Here is a 14,852-nt window from a genome sequence, read left to right on the forward strand (position 1 = left end):
TGTTCGTTAATTGAGTCTTTGTGTTATTGGGGGGCAAGCAGCGAAGCTGTGTAGGCACCTATTGTGTTTGTATGTTTTCTTCCCTATTATTCCGCCATGGGAGTCTGGCAGCCCATAGAACCGTTTGGTAAAAAGTTGTGAAATTTGGCACAGTGATTGGGGACAGTCCAATTAATAATTTCACCAAATCAAGTTTCATGCCGGCACCTCTAGCGCCACCAACAGGCCAAAGTTGGATGTGCGTTCATGCGCGTAACTTTTGACCCATTGGCCTGATTTTCAAAAATGAGGTATCTTTGGAATCCTTGGACCAAGCCGAGTTCTACACATCTTATGCCGTCAATTTCCGCCATGATGGATTTTCAGCCATATTGGATTTTATCAAAATTGAAACTAAATTTTCACAGGTCACAAATTTTATCTAATCGTCACCAAACTTGACACACATTATTTTCAGACCATGCCTTATCAATGCATTACTTTCTGGAACAATTGACAAAAGCATGCATCTGTAACAGCCAATCGAAATTGGTAGCGAAGCCGCCAAACAGGAAGTGAGCGCATATCTTGGAAACCCTTTCAGGCATCAAAATCAAACAAGGGTCAAAATAGGAGAATGCTCAAGAAATTTGGTGACCTTTGACGTCTTAGCAAAAGTGCATTTTTGCTTGAAACTATTGATGTGTTTGGAATTAAAACTTACTAGTGGTGTCTGTTAATACTGTGGGAGGTCTGAAAGATGACAAATGGCAACTTCTGATGTCACTGTAATCGATCTAGCTGCCATCTTGGATTTTGTCGGAAACACAAAAACATTTTCACAGGTTACGCATTTGATCCGATCTTCTCCAAAATTGGCACAGACCATCTTCACAGAATGCCTTATTAGTGCATTCATTTCTGAAGCAATTGACAAAATCGTTTGCTCGTGACAGCCAATCGAAATAGGTGGCAACACTGCTAAACAGGAAGTGAACTTAAATTCTAACCAATCTTCGGTTGTTTGACATGTAACTTGCTGTGACTGCTTATAGCCATATATCCATTGTAAAAAGTTTAACGTAAAATTTACAGCAACTTGCTGGCAGCAAATAACCAGTAAGTTGCTGTATTTCACTCTACAGTACACCTACTGTATATGAAAGTACCTATGCCTGATACTGTAAATGCAAACTACAGTAGTACTACCAGTGCTGTAATGTATACAGTATTGAATTGTCTACCGCATTTTTAATCACAGTACTTATGGATCATACTGTAACTAAGTACAGTAGTAATACCAGTGTTGTAATATATACAGTAATTTTGGGAAATTCATATCCTGCTTTATCTAAAGCCAGGATAAATTTGGCTAGGCCTAGGTATGGTTTAGGCTACACAAACTTGCATAAATAACCATTGACAACTTGTTATCAGTTTGAAAAGCAAGTACATTTATTCACTTTTTTCCGTTTAGAAATTCTCGTGTGCTGCATCCTAACGTTAGACCAACGGTTGCAGTCAGCCTGATCCACCACCAGTAGCAGAGTGAAGCAGCACCTAGCAGAAATAGAAGAAAAAAAGATAAACAGTGTTAGATAACAATTTTTTTTAACTGAAACTGAAGGCTACTTACAAGTGAAACTTTAAAATAATCATTTATATATATATATATACTGTATGTTTTTTGAGTTTACTGTCAAAATGCCAGGCTGAAGATGGTGTTAGCATAACTCAGTTTCGCAAGGTATATTTAATGTTAGCCAGCTGGGTGAGCTCATTAATGATGTTTGCTTGCAGCAACAGCCATTCGTGCTGTTCGTCCGAACAACGGTTAATGATAAGTCAGATGTGACTTAAAGTTAACTTATATCAATATTGCTAAAGTTAGCCTATTAAACTCACAAAACCGTACATAATTACAAGGAGTTAACGTTAGAGCTACATAAGTTAGCTGGTAGCAGCTAAACCTCCACGTTAACGTTAACCAGCAGCACATCATCTTCAGCCTAACATTGTGACAGTAACATACTAGGCCTAGCACTACTAGCGAATGTTTTATATAAATTATATGAATATAATAAACTGTAACTTACTGAGAACTAAGGTAGGCCTAATATAAATGAGACTGCCATAACGTTAACGTAACATAAAACATTAACGTTAATGCTACCGTCACAGCAACTATGATAGCTAGCCTAACATTAACGTTACTTAGGCCTACTTAGTTGATCCAACAAGCATGGATGAGTTTGTAAGTTAGACAGTACAACGTACATAGATGTACACATGCCCGAATTTAATGTAGTACAATTTCACGATGAAACATTAACGTTACATAAATAAATGCTTGCTTACCATTAAGGTGGAGCTGCGAACTTGACAGTGCTGAACACCGTTGGTCTGACTCTGACTGAACTGTTGCTCAAAAATGATCTCCCACCGGACAGTTCAAACGTCGTCGCGCGGTGCACTACATTTTAATCACCACGTCAAAATTTCCCAGTAAACCATAAATCCATGACTTTTCAATATCTTTGTATTTATGTGCAAAAAGAAAACAGAAAACCCCAACTGATTTTCCGCCATGTTTTTTAAAAATTTTCAAAAAGCTGACAAGTGAGGGAGGAGTCAGATTTATTACTGTGTTATGATTCACAGCTAATTTTTATTACTGTAGTTTGACCATTTTTGACCATAATTCATAGCGAAACCACAGCAACATACTGTATTCACAAATACAGTACACATTTTTCCCAAAAACAGCAGTGATGCTGTGAAAATCACAGCACAGTGTCTCAGTGTCTGATGTAACAACATTGAGTTGCATGGCAACTCCAGCTTGTTTGCTTGGCCCCCTCATTGCTGCTTGCAGCTATATTTAATAGTGTTTTTCTTTCTCTCTCTCTTCTCTTTCCCAAGGTGTTTCTATTCCATCAACCCAGCGAATAGATCTACAGTGGAGGAGACAAACACATCTGTCTTCATATGTACCCCAGAGTTCTCACCCCAATTCTGATGTCATGATGTCTGATTATTGACTAAGCTCAGTAAGATTTTACTTTGATGTCTTTATCTGTTTAGTTCTTCAAGATAAAGAGTTTAAGATATATTTTTGTTTACATTCCATTGTTACTGAGTGCTTTTTGCCAATGTCAGTTGGTAGTAAACTAATGTCTGTAAACTCTTTCCCTAGAATTTACAGAGGTTTTGCTCCAATAAAGTATTTTTGATTAAAAAAAAAAAAAAAACTTTGTGAGACAACTCTAGATCTGGGTATGAAAAGATGATGAAACATACTTGTATAGAAGGCTGGTATTTCAGATCTATACTAAAGTCTTTATACCATTGCAATATTCAGATATTGCTTTTGCATGAATAGTTATTAATGCATCAAAAGACATTACATCGTAAATAATTGTTGAGGAGTATCTACAAACAAATTAAATTAAATAACACTCCTATAATGAAGCTTTTACAGTGAAATAATGTTGCTTGTTTAATATTTTTCAGTAAAATTGAATGGGATTTGATGTACAAGAAGTGGCCTAGTGTTAATTTTGTCACCTATTTTTAATTTAGTCTTGGTCTTAGTCTTGTGACGAAATGTCCTTTTTAGTCTTTATCATATTTAGTCATTCAAATATCATTTTTGTTAGTCAAGTTTTAGTCAACTAAAAGTCTCGTCATTTTAGTCTAGTTTTAGTCAAAAGAAAACTAAAGCTATCTTAGTCTTAGTCAGTTTTAGTCAAAACATTTTAGTCTTTTTTTATAACAAATTATTTCTGATTACCATTTCAGTCAAATAGTGTTTCACACATCTCAATTTTCTAACAATATTGTGTGTCCACAGGGCTACTCGACTGTTATAATTACTCATTCTGATTTTTTTTGTCAGTCAGTACATGCACAGGTACAGTGATGGCCAAAAGTATTGGCACCCATGCTAAAGTTGACTGAAAAGAGGAATATAAAATCATCTTTTGGAAATTGATCTTAATGCCTTAAGTGAAAAATGAGGAAATATCTAACCTTTAAGGACACCAATTTTCTTAGTGAATGAATAATGTATCATAAATAAATAAATGGCGTAAAACTACGTGAGATCGCGGGAATACGTCCGTAGCGGCGGCTGGTGCGGCGGCCGGTGCATCAGGCCGGATTCGAACCGGTGATGCAATTCTTAAAGTGCTATAGCACAGCGCTGCCTTTTCTATGTGTGCCACGGAGACGCTGATTAATGCAGGATTCTCCCCTAAACGCCAAGATTCCACGGCTCCTGACAAAATATAAAACTCACAAAAAGAACCATTCCACCCTCTAAACTCTAACTCTAAACTCTCAAAAAGAACTTCCTGATGGTTTTATTTTAAAATTCTGCACTTTGTTCTAAAATAATAAAATATGTTGAATTACACTCTGTTCATTGTTGTTTAACCAAACTTTAATGTTTTCTGAAAATAGATGTCTTTCCCATTAACCCATGTCCAAATACCAATATAATACAATATTTTTTTCAGGGAAGGCATAAACCAAACATAGGGGTACACTCTGTAAAGTGAAGCTATAGTGTAATTTAGTTGCTCAAATGCTCAGTACTAGTACCTAGCAGTGGTAATAGTAGTGGATTGGTCTTTGTAACAGTTCTAACACTGCTATTATGAGGTATCACCATATTTCATTCTGTTTTCTTTAGATTAGATTATATGATATCAAGGGGAATGGTTATACTTATACTAAATCCTGGGAGTTGTGACACTGTAGATCTTTTAGATCAACAAATAATAACAATGATTGTCTTAGATACTGTCATGCATATGACTTGTTTTTTTATGTCCTAGACTCGGTCTCGAATCTTTTTGGACTCGGTCTTGTCTTGGACTCGGTCTTGACTTGGCCTCGACTAGTCCTGGTCTTGGACTCGACAAAGGTGGTCTTGACTACAGCCCTGCTACATGGTATCCAAATTGGAGCTGGAATTCCAATGTAATAGTAGCCCAAAATAATGACGTTTCCATATCAAAGAATCAAAAGTTGATTATGACTTTTAGTACAGATTACACTAAAAACTCCTAACCCTAACTCTCAAAAGACTATATTATATTTTACAGTGTTTACTATTAATTTATAGCCTAGAAATCTAGACGCACCCTAGCTCTAGCAACTCTCCGTTGGTTTGTGAGCTGGAAAAATTAAACTTCTATCAGGCCAATCAAATCGTGTATAGAGACAGTAGGCGGGCTTACCATAATGATTGATGGCAGAGTTGCAACGGTTTGACTTGAATTCCTTGCTACTTGAAAACAAAGAAGATGGATGTTGCTGTTGGCGAGCAGCATGACACGAGTTAAGCTTTTTTTAAGTTGGCAAAAGTTTGAACTAGCCAACTAGCAAAAAACGCATGCAACTTATAGCGCTGTCCTATTGCGTGCAGAGGGAATTTGAAAGACAACCGATTATCCCGCCCCTTGGACTGAACACTGCCAACGGTGAGTGCCCAGACCCTACATTTTAATGTGGGTCTGGCTTGTCAGGCTAATTGATTTAAATATCTAATGTAAATTCACAACAGTTCATGACATGGGGGGTGACCACAGCAGTGGCCTCATCTGGCCACCTGTTAAACATTTTCTGGGGGCGCCACAAGCAACATACAATATCAGTCACCGCAGACTGTTGTTATAATCAGCAATATAATCAGCAATATTGTGAGAGTGAAAACTAATGACATTCTGTCCCTGTTAATGCTATTGTACCAGTATATCCTTCAATTCATTGAAGCCCTTTAAAGGTGTGATAAATGTTTTGGCGCATGCATTACCTCCAACTCTTGGGTCTGAGCCCCCCTGTCTTTCAAACCTAGTGACGCCCCTGCTCAGACCGCCAGTAATAAAATGCAATTTGTTATGCAGGAATAATAAAGAATGTGTGACAAACGGCATTGACGGTTCTGTTTAATTTAGGTAGTAAAGTAGCCTAATAGTAAAGTTATTGGAGTTTAGCCGAAACGTCTGCTAAATACATTAACCACCATAGCAGAATCAATTAATTCACCTGCATGTTTGATGTAACATGGCCTAACAATGTCAAATGATAAAAGGTAAAACTTTATTTGGGTCGGTATATAAGCCCAGTAGAGTTGAAGTTTAAAAGCATTTATGAAATTTGCTGCCTATTACCAGATGGCCTGGGTCGCTTCCAGTGTAGCCTAGGCTACGTTATATGGCCTTTGGCCTCGTACCTACGGCCAAATTACAGCCGCGGATATATCATTTACCAAACCCGCTCCCACTCGTGTTATACAAGAACTAGACGTGTCCTGGGGAGTTTCTGTTTGTATACTTGAAATATGGATGATATCAGGTGCGTAAAAGACATTTGGATATTTTGTGTAGCCTAGCCTACTGTTGGAAACAATAGGCTATGACCAAAATGAAGGATCTTCGACAGGAAGTTCCTAGTAGGTGGGAATTTTCAGATGGGAGTGGGTAGTCAGCGCCTTATATGGCTCTGGGGGGTAGTAATATTCAAATTTCCCTTATTTGTGACATCTCAATAAGGGAGATTTTTGACTGGCTCACAGAAGCGCATAGTTTCAGACATCAACCTTTCTCAACTAACTCGCAAAAACTCAATGCACGGTTTTGTTTCGTACCTGGAGTGTTTGTAGAAGCATTAGAGACTCAAATGGAAGTACAAAAGCACAGAAAAAATGAGTTTTGCATAATATGGCCTGTTGGAACTACATTAGTTTGCTTTCAGTAGTGGTAATTTTTCTAATTAATTTGTTTATTATTATGATTTTGCTCACATTAGTAATATATATTTTGGTAATATTCTTTTGCTCATTATAAGTTAATTGTTTTGAATTATATGTTTAGTCTTTATTTTGGTTACTTTACTACAATATTTGGTTTAGACACCTGGGGGCAGTAGTGGGCACAGGTAAAGGTGAATATAGGTAGGAGGGGGCCTGTATGCACCTGGGTGGTGGGCATGTTTTTTTTTTTACCAGTGCGAGAGAACAAATAAACCAGCCACAAAACCTTAATCCAGCCTGCCGCTTGAATGTTTGATTTAAGTTTAATTTCTTTTTGTTGACAAACAGGCCACTACATGGCCCCTTTAAGGGAAAAATCTTAAGGTGCTTTGTTCAACCGGGCCCAGGCCCTGGGACCACATTCCGAAGTTTCAAGTTTCTTGGTCTGATGGGTTTTGCTGCACAAACACTTTTAGGTGGAGAAAAATAATAATAATAATGAGAACAAAAACAATAGGGTTTCTGCAGCTTCGCTGCTTGGACCCCTAATGATGAGAACAAAACCAATAGTTTACCGCAGCTGCGTTGCTTGGACCACTGAATATAGCCGTAAGCAGCAACGATTAGGCTCTAAGCAGCCCTTTGGGAGCCTTGTTGCTTATTGAATAATTTCTGAATTTTGCAGCATTTGTTGCTGCTGTACTGTAAGCCACAGTGTCACGGCAGATCTCAGCCTTAGAATTTTGGGCACTGATAATATAGAATTGTGAGAACTGAGGAGGAGTCAAGGTAACATCATGTCCCTTAAACAAACATGGGCAGCGCCCGCGAATCGAACTCTGGTCTCCAGCATTAAAGGCAGTGAAGTTAATACTGCACCACCATGCCCAGAAGGATTGCAGGGTGTGTATGTCTGTATTTATGTGCGACATATTCCATGATAAAAGTTTCTATGCTGAAATTCAAAATGTAAGTTTGAAGTTAATCCACTACTTGTCCCTTATTTTTTACATAGTAGAACTGTTTACTCTATAAATAAATCAAACATCATAGGCCTATATGAATACAAGTAAGGAAACAAAAAACAACAAAAACAACAAAACAATCAATTCAGAGTGCAGTTAGAACCAGTACATTGGCATAAAGCCCAGGTTTTATTTAAAATACTGTCTTAAAACAAGACACAATATGCACACACACTTACACACAAGCACACAGCACTGTGGTACTATCTGGTGTTTCTTTGTGGGGGTGATGAGGAAGACATCTGTGGTTTCCCCTCCTTGTTGACTACAAGAGCATTGTGAGAGAGTCCATAACCTCTGACCTCTCTGAATTTCTCATTTATTGAACCAAACTTCTTGAATGGTGATCAGAAAAAGATCATGTAAGTCCAGTGTTTCCATCCATCTGATGAACGCTTCAGCTGTCAACAAATGTGAAAATGCTTTTACTCTAACTTTCTTTAGACATACAGCATTAAGAACAACAGTCTGCATGCAAGAGTTTTGGTATCAACTCGAAGGACAAACTAACAGACATCTCATTCAATGTAGTATATGCCCTGTAGTACATAGTACCACATAAAACTGAAACAAACAACCCTCTTATCCCATATCTCAAAATTCCGTAACCGTAAGTTACGGTCTCTGACGTGAATATTGAATATCGATATTTTTACTCCATTCAACATGTAGTTATAGAAAACGTGAAATTACAGATTCTGTCAGAAATGTCATTAACTTATTGCCTTTCTTCAGGTTGTTACCTTGCTAGGCAGTTTGTAGTGAAATTTGAGCTTGCTAACCTCTGTGTAAATGACAAACATCAGACGTGCTTGTCTGAACATTTTCTAAGATAGCATAACTTGAAATAGATGATAGCTATTCTACTCCTCTCAATATGTAGTTATAGAAAACATGATGTGAAATCACATATTCTGTCCGAAATGCATTTCAGAAGTTAGTTACTAGGTAATGTCTTTCTTGATGCCAGCCAGGTAATCAGAATTAGGGTAGCTAAACCCTTGTGTAATAAAAATGACTTTTCATACTTATACATATTTTGAGTGATTCAGAATGCTTTAATAGTCTAGGCTACCTGTTCTTGCGTGTGTGTGTGTATGTGTGTGCATACACACATGCATCTGTGGTTTTGTGATTTTTTTTTTTAATGTATTACATTTGTATGGTTTTGCTGTTGTTTCAGATGGAGGATGATAAGATTTCAGATTTCATTTATTAGTTTGACATGGCAAAAACATTAGAAAAATTAAATGTTTTTACAGTCCTGAATTTAGTCAAACAACAACGTAAAACTCATAAATAAGGGCATATATAAAACAAGCTAAATTTATCAAGAGGACAAGTACAGTAAGTATAAAATTACTTTAAAATAGTACTGTTTAAGAGCACGAGGGATAAAATAGAGTTAATGTTTTTTGGTTCTGCTCCTAGATGTAACCACTTCCCTATGTTTTCTCAATGAGTAGACAGTTGTAGACAGGTCTGACTTGGGAAATCATATATTTGACATGAGCGTCCCAAGATAAATCTGATGAAATCTGTACTCCAAGAAGTTTGAAGGTTTAGGCTCTAGTGATTTCTTGTCCAGCAATCAAAGGTATGGGAGGACAGGACAAGCCCTACACAGACCTTCTTGTAAGCCTGAAGAGGAAGAGGCAGCTGACTTCTGATGAGTGTGCGCTCACAATGCTGAAGACCATGAGGGGATGGAGGAAGAAGGTATAGATTTAGGTGGTGTGCATAGGGCGGTGCAGACTGCCACTAAAACACAGCATGAAATATACTTCTTCAAATGTTTTTCACTCACACTATTGTCTCAGACATATGTGGTTTTATAAACTGGAAGGGGTGGGAGCTTGTGCTTAGTAGGCCGTCGTATGCAAACAGTGCAGGGACATGGGACGAAGAGACCCCCAGAAGAGTTTCACAGGTTTCTGGGATTGATCATTTACATGGGGTTCACCTCCCTCCTTAATATCCACTGCTACTGGGGAACCAAGTCTCTGCAGAGATCGTGTGCCAAATTGTTTATGCCACGTAATCATCTCAAGGCTTTGTTGGCTGCTCTGCATGTAGTAGATCCAGCTACAGAAAACAATTAAGATCGTCTTAGAAAACTGCATTGGACCATTTGATGGACCACCTCAAAAAAAATGTTGTGGGGACATGAGGTAGCGTAGAATAGAGGGCAATGTCTTAGCAGTACAGTGGAAGGACACTTGTTCATTAACCTGCCTGTCCAATTTCCACAATGTGAATGATTTGATTGATGTACTGTATGTAGACTAATGAAGAACAATTCAGTTTGGGACCCAAAAACCCAAAAATCAGTTTGGGACCACTCAATAACCCGAAAAATTCCCTTTGGTCCTACAGCCCACTAGTCCGACGTCCCTTTGTTTTGAAAAAAATAAACCCTTTTAACCATGCAACAAATGCTCCCTTACCACAAAATTTTAAGGCACTTCAGAAACTGCTCCTGACTCAGATGCTGATCTGTTTATTATTATTTCTTCTTCCTCCTCCTCCTTCTCCTCCATCCAGCCACCCAGTCTTCTATTGCTGGGAATTGAGTGGTTGTCTGGATTGATGGATGCCACCTGACCTGCAGGTGAATGGAAAGGAAGAGTAACAGTTTTTTCCAAATACAGAAATGTCTTCAGAAGAGGTCACATGCACCTAGCCTGGATAATCCAGACCCTGTTAACCTAGAAAGATTAAGGGTCTAGCCACGAATAATGAAATTGGCCCAACTCGAGGGGGGGCACCAAGCATGTATTTGAAAATCTCACTGCCCGCAATTGGATAACACTACGACCAATGTTTACTGACTAATTCCGGACTTCGACGCAATTGGATAACACTACGACCAATGCTTACTGACTGATTCGTTGCTGCGCTGTCGTCATCTGTTTAGCTCGCCATTGGCCCGCCTATCAGATACACCGATGTGACTGGTTCCTCGCGATGAAAGGGGTAAAAGTAACGTGCATCATTACTCATTGCCAGAGTGTCTTGCAGAGACAATTCAAATTGGGCTCTCGCGAGTACTCTGGATTTCCAGGGTAACATGCACCACCACTGATGAAAATAACTTTTTGTAGTATTAGAAAATATGCAACAATCAATTTGACACTCTTTCAAAATACTATTCCTGGTTGTCTTGGACATCAACAATATTGTCAGTGAATGTTAGCTGTTTGACTATAAGTTAAACAAAATGGGGTTCTGGGATTCTGCTCCATGTATACTTATTCCGGTATCTAATGACACTTTGAAAGTGGATGAATTATGATATACTCTTACACTCATATCTCAACTCTGAGTAGCTCAGTAGATAAAATGGGAAGTCTTCCAAGGAGCCCAGGAGACCTGGGTTTCGAAACCCACCTGAGACATTGTAAGTCTTGTTTCAACCGTTTAACGAAGAAACTTCGTTCAAACTTTGACAAGTAGGTCTTGAAAAGGACACTTAAGCGATGTATTTTTCATTTTTGTAAACTTTATACTTTTTGAGATATTAACAAAAAACAAGCTTAATTTCCCCATAGATTTTGCATTTAGCATTTTGACATCATAATAGGCTATTTACGATTTAGAATGCAATCAACTGCACCTGTGCTCTCTCACTGACTGCAGTAACTGCATGGAACCTCTTCTCTGTGTCCCTCTCCATTGAACTGAATAGCTCACTTTTCTCTTCCCCACTTTCTTTCACTTATTTTTCTTCACTGCATCCATTAAACTATCTGTCTATCAACATCCATCAAACTATCTACCTATACACATTCATTAAACTATCTGTCAACATCCATAAAACTACCTATCAACATCCATTTCTAATGTAACTCCAGAGCAACCAACATGATTACCCTAGCAACCAGCATAGCAACCACCATATCAACCCTAGCAACACCCTAGAAACCATCACAATTACCCTAGTAATATAAATACAATATACTTTCCATTTAATTATCTCTCTATCCATCTACTTCCAACCATTTATTCATATATTAAACTATCTGTCTATCAACATCAATTAAATGTTCTATCTATCAACATCTATTAAACTATTCCAATATATTAAACCATCTATCAACATCCATGTCTAATTCAATTACTACTTAGCAACCTCCATAGCAACCAACATGATCACCCTTGCAACCAACGTAGCAACGTAGATTATGTTTTATACCGATTTTTTGTCAACTTCACTGTACATCTATGCTTGCATTATCTTGTTTTAACTACATGATATTTTACATAGCATTTTCATGTACTGGTAATTCATTGGAATCGCATTTCTAGTTATTCTTGCAACCATTTTTTCTACATATAATTCAGCAAGATCCATTTAATGTAGAAACGTTGTACTTCGTACAAACATACAAAGTTTCGACATAAGAATGACCTGACACGGTCATGAACACGTCACTTAATAACAGAAGCGTTATGTCATAAACATTTTTTATGACTTGTTTATGACACGTTCATGACAATGTCATGTCACTCTTATGTCGATACTGTCAAGTAAAGTGTAACCCTTTGTTCAAACTTTGTAACATAGGTCTTGTAAAGGACCCATGAGCAATGTATTATTCATCTTTGTAACTTTTATACTTTTTAAACTATTAATTAAAAAACTATTACAATTTTGTTGGTGATTATGACATTACAATAGGGCCATTAAGCAATTAGAATCCTGTGCCAGGTGTTCAGGCCACCTGCAGCAACTGTCACTGTCTCACAATCCCTATCCTAATAGGATCCGAGCGAGCGACTGTCTTGTATGTCTGTCCACGCTGAATCCGTTAAATATGCCTTTTATTGCGACATATTTCTTATTCAAAATAGCAGAGCAACAGAAAGAAAATAGACACGGGGCGGCCGACAAAAGTTCTCTCAAAATGTTGCATTGCATCGCGCTGTTCACTTGCAGTCAGGACACTCCAACAAATTTTATCGCTAATAATCGCTCGCATCGTATCCGGTTAGGACATGTTGTCAAGCTTTAAGCATACAATTTGGCTCTCTTAAGATTACAGATCCTGTTCAACTGTTTCCTCTGCCCCACAACTGTTTCAAGAAAGTCCTCACTACAATAATTCACTATTAAATAATTTAACCATTTCAACTACTCAACTATTTAATTGTTCAGCCATTCCAACTGTCAGTTATCATCAACTATGCCTTCAGCCAACTATATTAAAGAAGACCTCTGCAACGGTGGTTGAATGACATTTGTATGGTAAATGGTTCGAGCTGAATTACTTTGGTTGGAAGAAGAATAAGAAGAAACCCAGTGATAACAGTACAGTGTATTATCATGCGGAGGAAGAAGAAGTAGAAGAAGAGGAAGGAAAAAAAGAAGACGACAACGACTAGTGATAACTGTACAGTGCATTTTCATGCACTCTAATAAGAAGCCTAGTGATGAGTACATTAATATCATATTTTACCAGGGCTGCAGCTGGATTCCTTCAGTGACACAGGGATCTGTGAAAGTGCTACCCCTGCACGTTGAGACAGTGAGTTCAGCTGGTGTACCTGTATGATACACAACTCCATTAGTGATATCTATCATATAATGTATCTTTGATACAGAAGAGCAGAGTTCACAGAGATATAGACAGATTTTAAAATGAAAAAGGTCAAGCAAACTCAACTTATACCATGATTTGGTTGATATATACAGATCAAAATATAGAAATGATATCCACAAGTGGGACATAAGTGGGGCAACAGTGGTATAAGTTGTATAACAGACTTCACTGCATTATTTTCTACTGCCTAAATGTTGTACATGTACTTTTGCAGAAATCATCTTGTTGTGTGCACCAATGTATTTCATTGTGAAATTGTATTGCTCAATGATAATATGTACTGCACCAACAGATGACATAGTAAAAGTTTAGTAAAAAGTAAAACATATTTATACATACTTTATCTACGCTCTCAGAATAAAAATAAAGAGCTTCATGCACTATGGAGACTGTCTCAATGTATTACATGTGTACTTATTTATATGTGGAGCTTACCTCATGCATGTAAATAGCATGAAGGCTCATCTCTGCAGAGGCATACTCCATCAGCAGTGCCGAATTATGGAGCCTTGTAGCTTCACTAGCAGACATGCTGGCAGACACACAAAATAACCATATAGGGTCAACTAAACAGATATAACCAGGTTGTATATAACATGCATCAAGCCAAATTATTCACTTTGGGGATCAAAATTACAGTGTTTGCAAAGCAATTTTAGTGCTTAAATCTGAAGTGCTTAACATAAAACTTTCTTGTCTTATATGACACTTGTTATTTAGATTTTTCTACATTTTGTCTCTTTAAAAGGCATACTATGCAGTTTCAGGTATTTTTGGTGACTATACAGCTCCTCCTAGAGTGGTGATATATTTATATTTTACTCTGCCGTTGTAAATAGCCTACTTCTCATGACTTGTTCCCCCTGTACACAATGAAATGCTTTTGTTGCGGAGGCGAAGGATTAACAACAGGCAAAAACTCCAAGAGCTATATCAAGTTAATGTTTCACGATTAGCGACTCGCTACGGCTATGCTGTATGGCTATGCTAGGTTTAAGATTCCCATATTACAAGTTTGTTTACCATAAAATTGGCTTTGTAAAGGTTATATTAAGGTGAACATTTTGCATAGTGTACCTAAATATGTATGTATTTTCATCACATTTCTATACATTTTTTTCTATTCTATTTTCTACATTTCCATATTTGATTTGTTTTGATAACCTTTCCAATACAATTGTCCTCACACAGCTTTGCTTTTCCCTACCTCTCCCCACTCTCTGCGCATACCATAAATATAATTTCAACTTTGCAAAAACAAAATATTTGTTTTACGCATCTTATTTTTTGTAGTATTTATTTCAGAAAATGCAAATGAAGTAAAGTCCTCAACATGTGATAACTCTTTATATCACATAACTTCCAACCATTATGTACTTCAGACCAAGATCAGAATGTATTTCAGAAAAAATACAAACCATTTACCCAAAGATCCTTGATTACTAGCTCCGCTTTAACCCTCTCTGATTTACCATTATGTCTAAG

General features: G+C 37.5%; 1 protein-coding gene across 4 annotated transcripts in view; it reads right to left on the bottom strand.

Moving 5' to 3' along the window:
- Window positions 1–7,855: 7,855 nt before the first annotated feature.
- atg9b (autophagy related 9B) overlaps window positions 7,856–14,852 on the bottom strand; it is a 98,993-nt gene continuing 91,996 nt past the window's right edge. For all 4 annotated transcript variants that reach the window (XM_042109332.1, XM_042109322.1, XM_042109317.1 and 1 more), the window contains 4 exons: window positions 13,803–13,899; window positions 13,224–13,311; window positions 10,212–10,369; window positions 7,856–8,165 (listed from right to left, as the gene is read on the bottom strand). In XM_042109332.1, coding sequence (XP_041965266.1) covers window positions 10,221–10,369; window positions 13,224–13,311; window positions 13,803–13,899 — 334 coding nt within the window. In that variant the 3' untranslated portion in view covers window positions 7,856–8,165; window positions 10,212–10,220. The remainder of the gene's footprint in view (window positions 8,166–10,211; window positions 10,370–13,223; window positions 13,312–13,802; window positions 13,900–14,852) is intronic.

This window comes from Alosa sapidissima, chromosome 1 (genome assembly GCF_018492685.1).
Source record: "Alosa sapidissima isolate fAloSap1 chromosome 1, fAloSap1.pri, whole genome shotgun sequence".
Lineage (NCBI taxonomy): Eukaryota > Metazoa > Chordata > Actinopteri > Clupeiformes > Clupeidae > Alosa > Alosa sapidissima.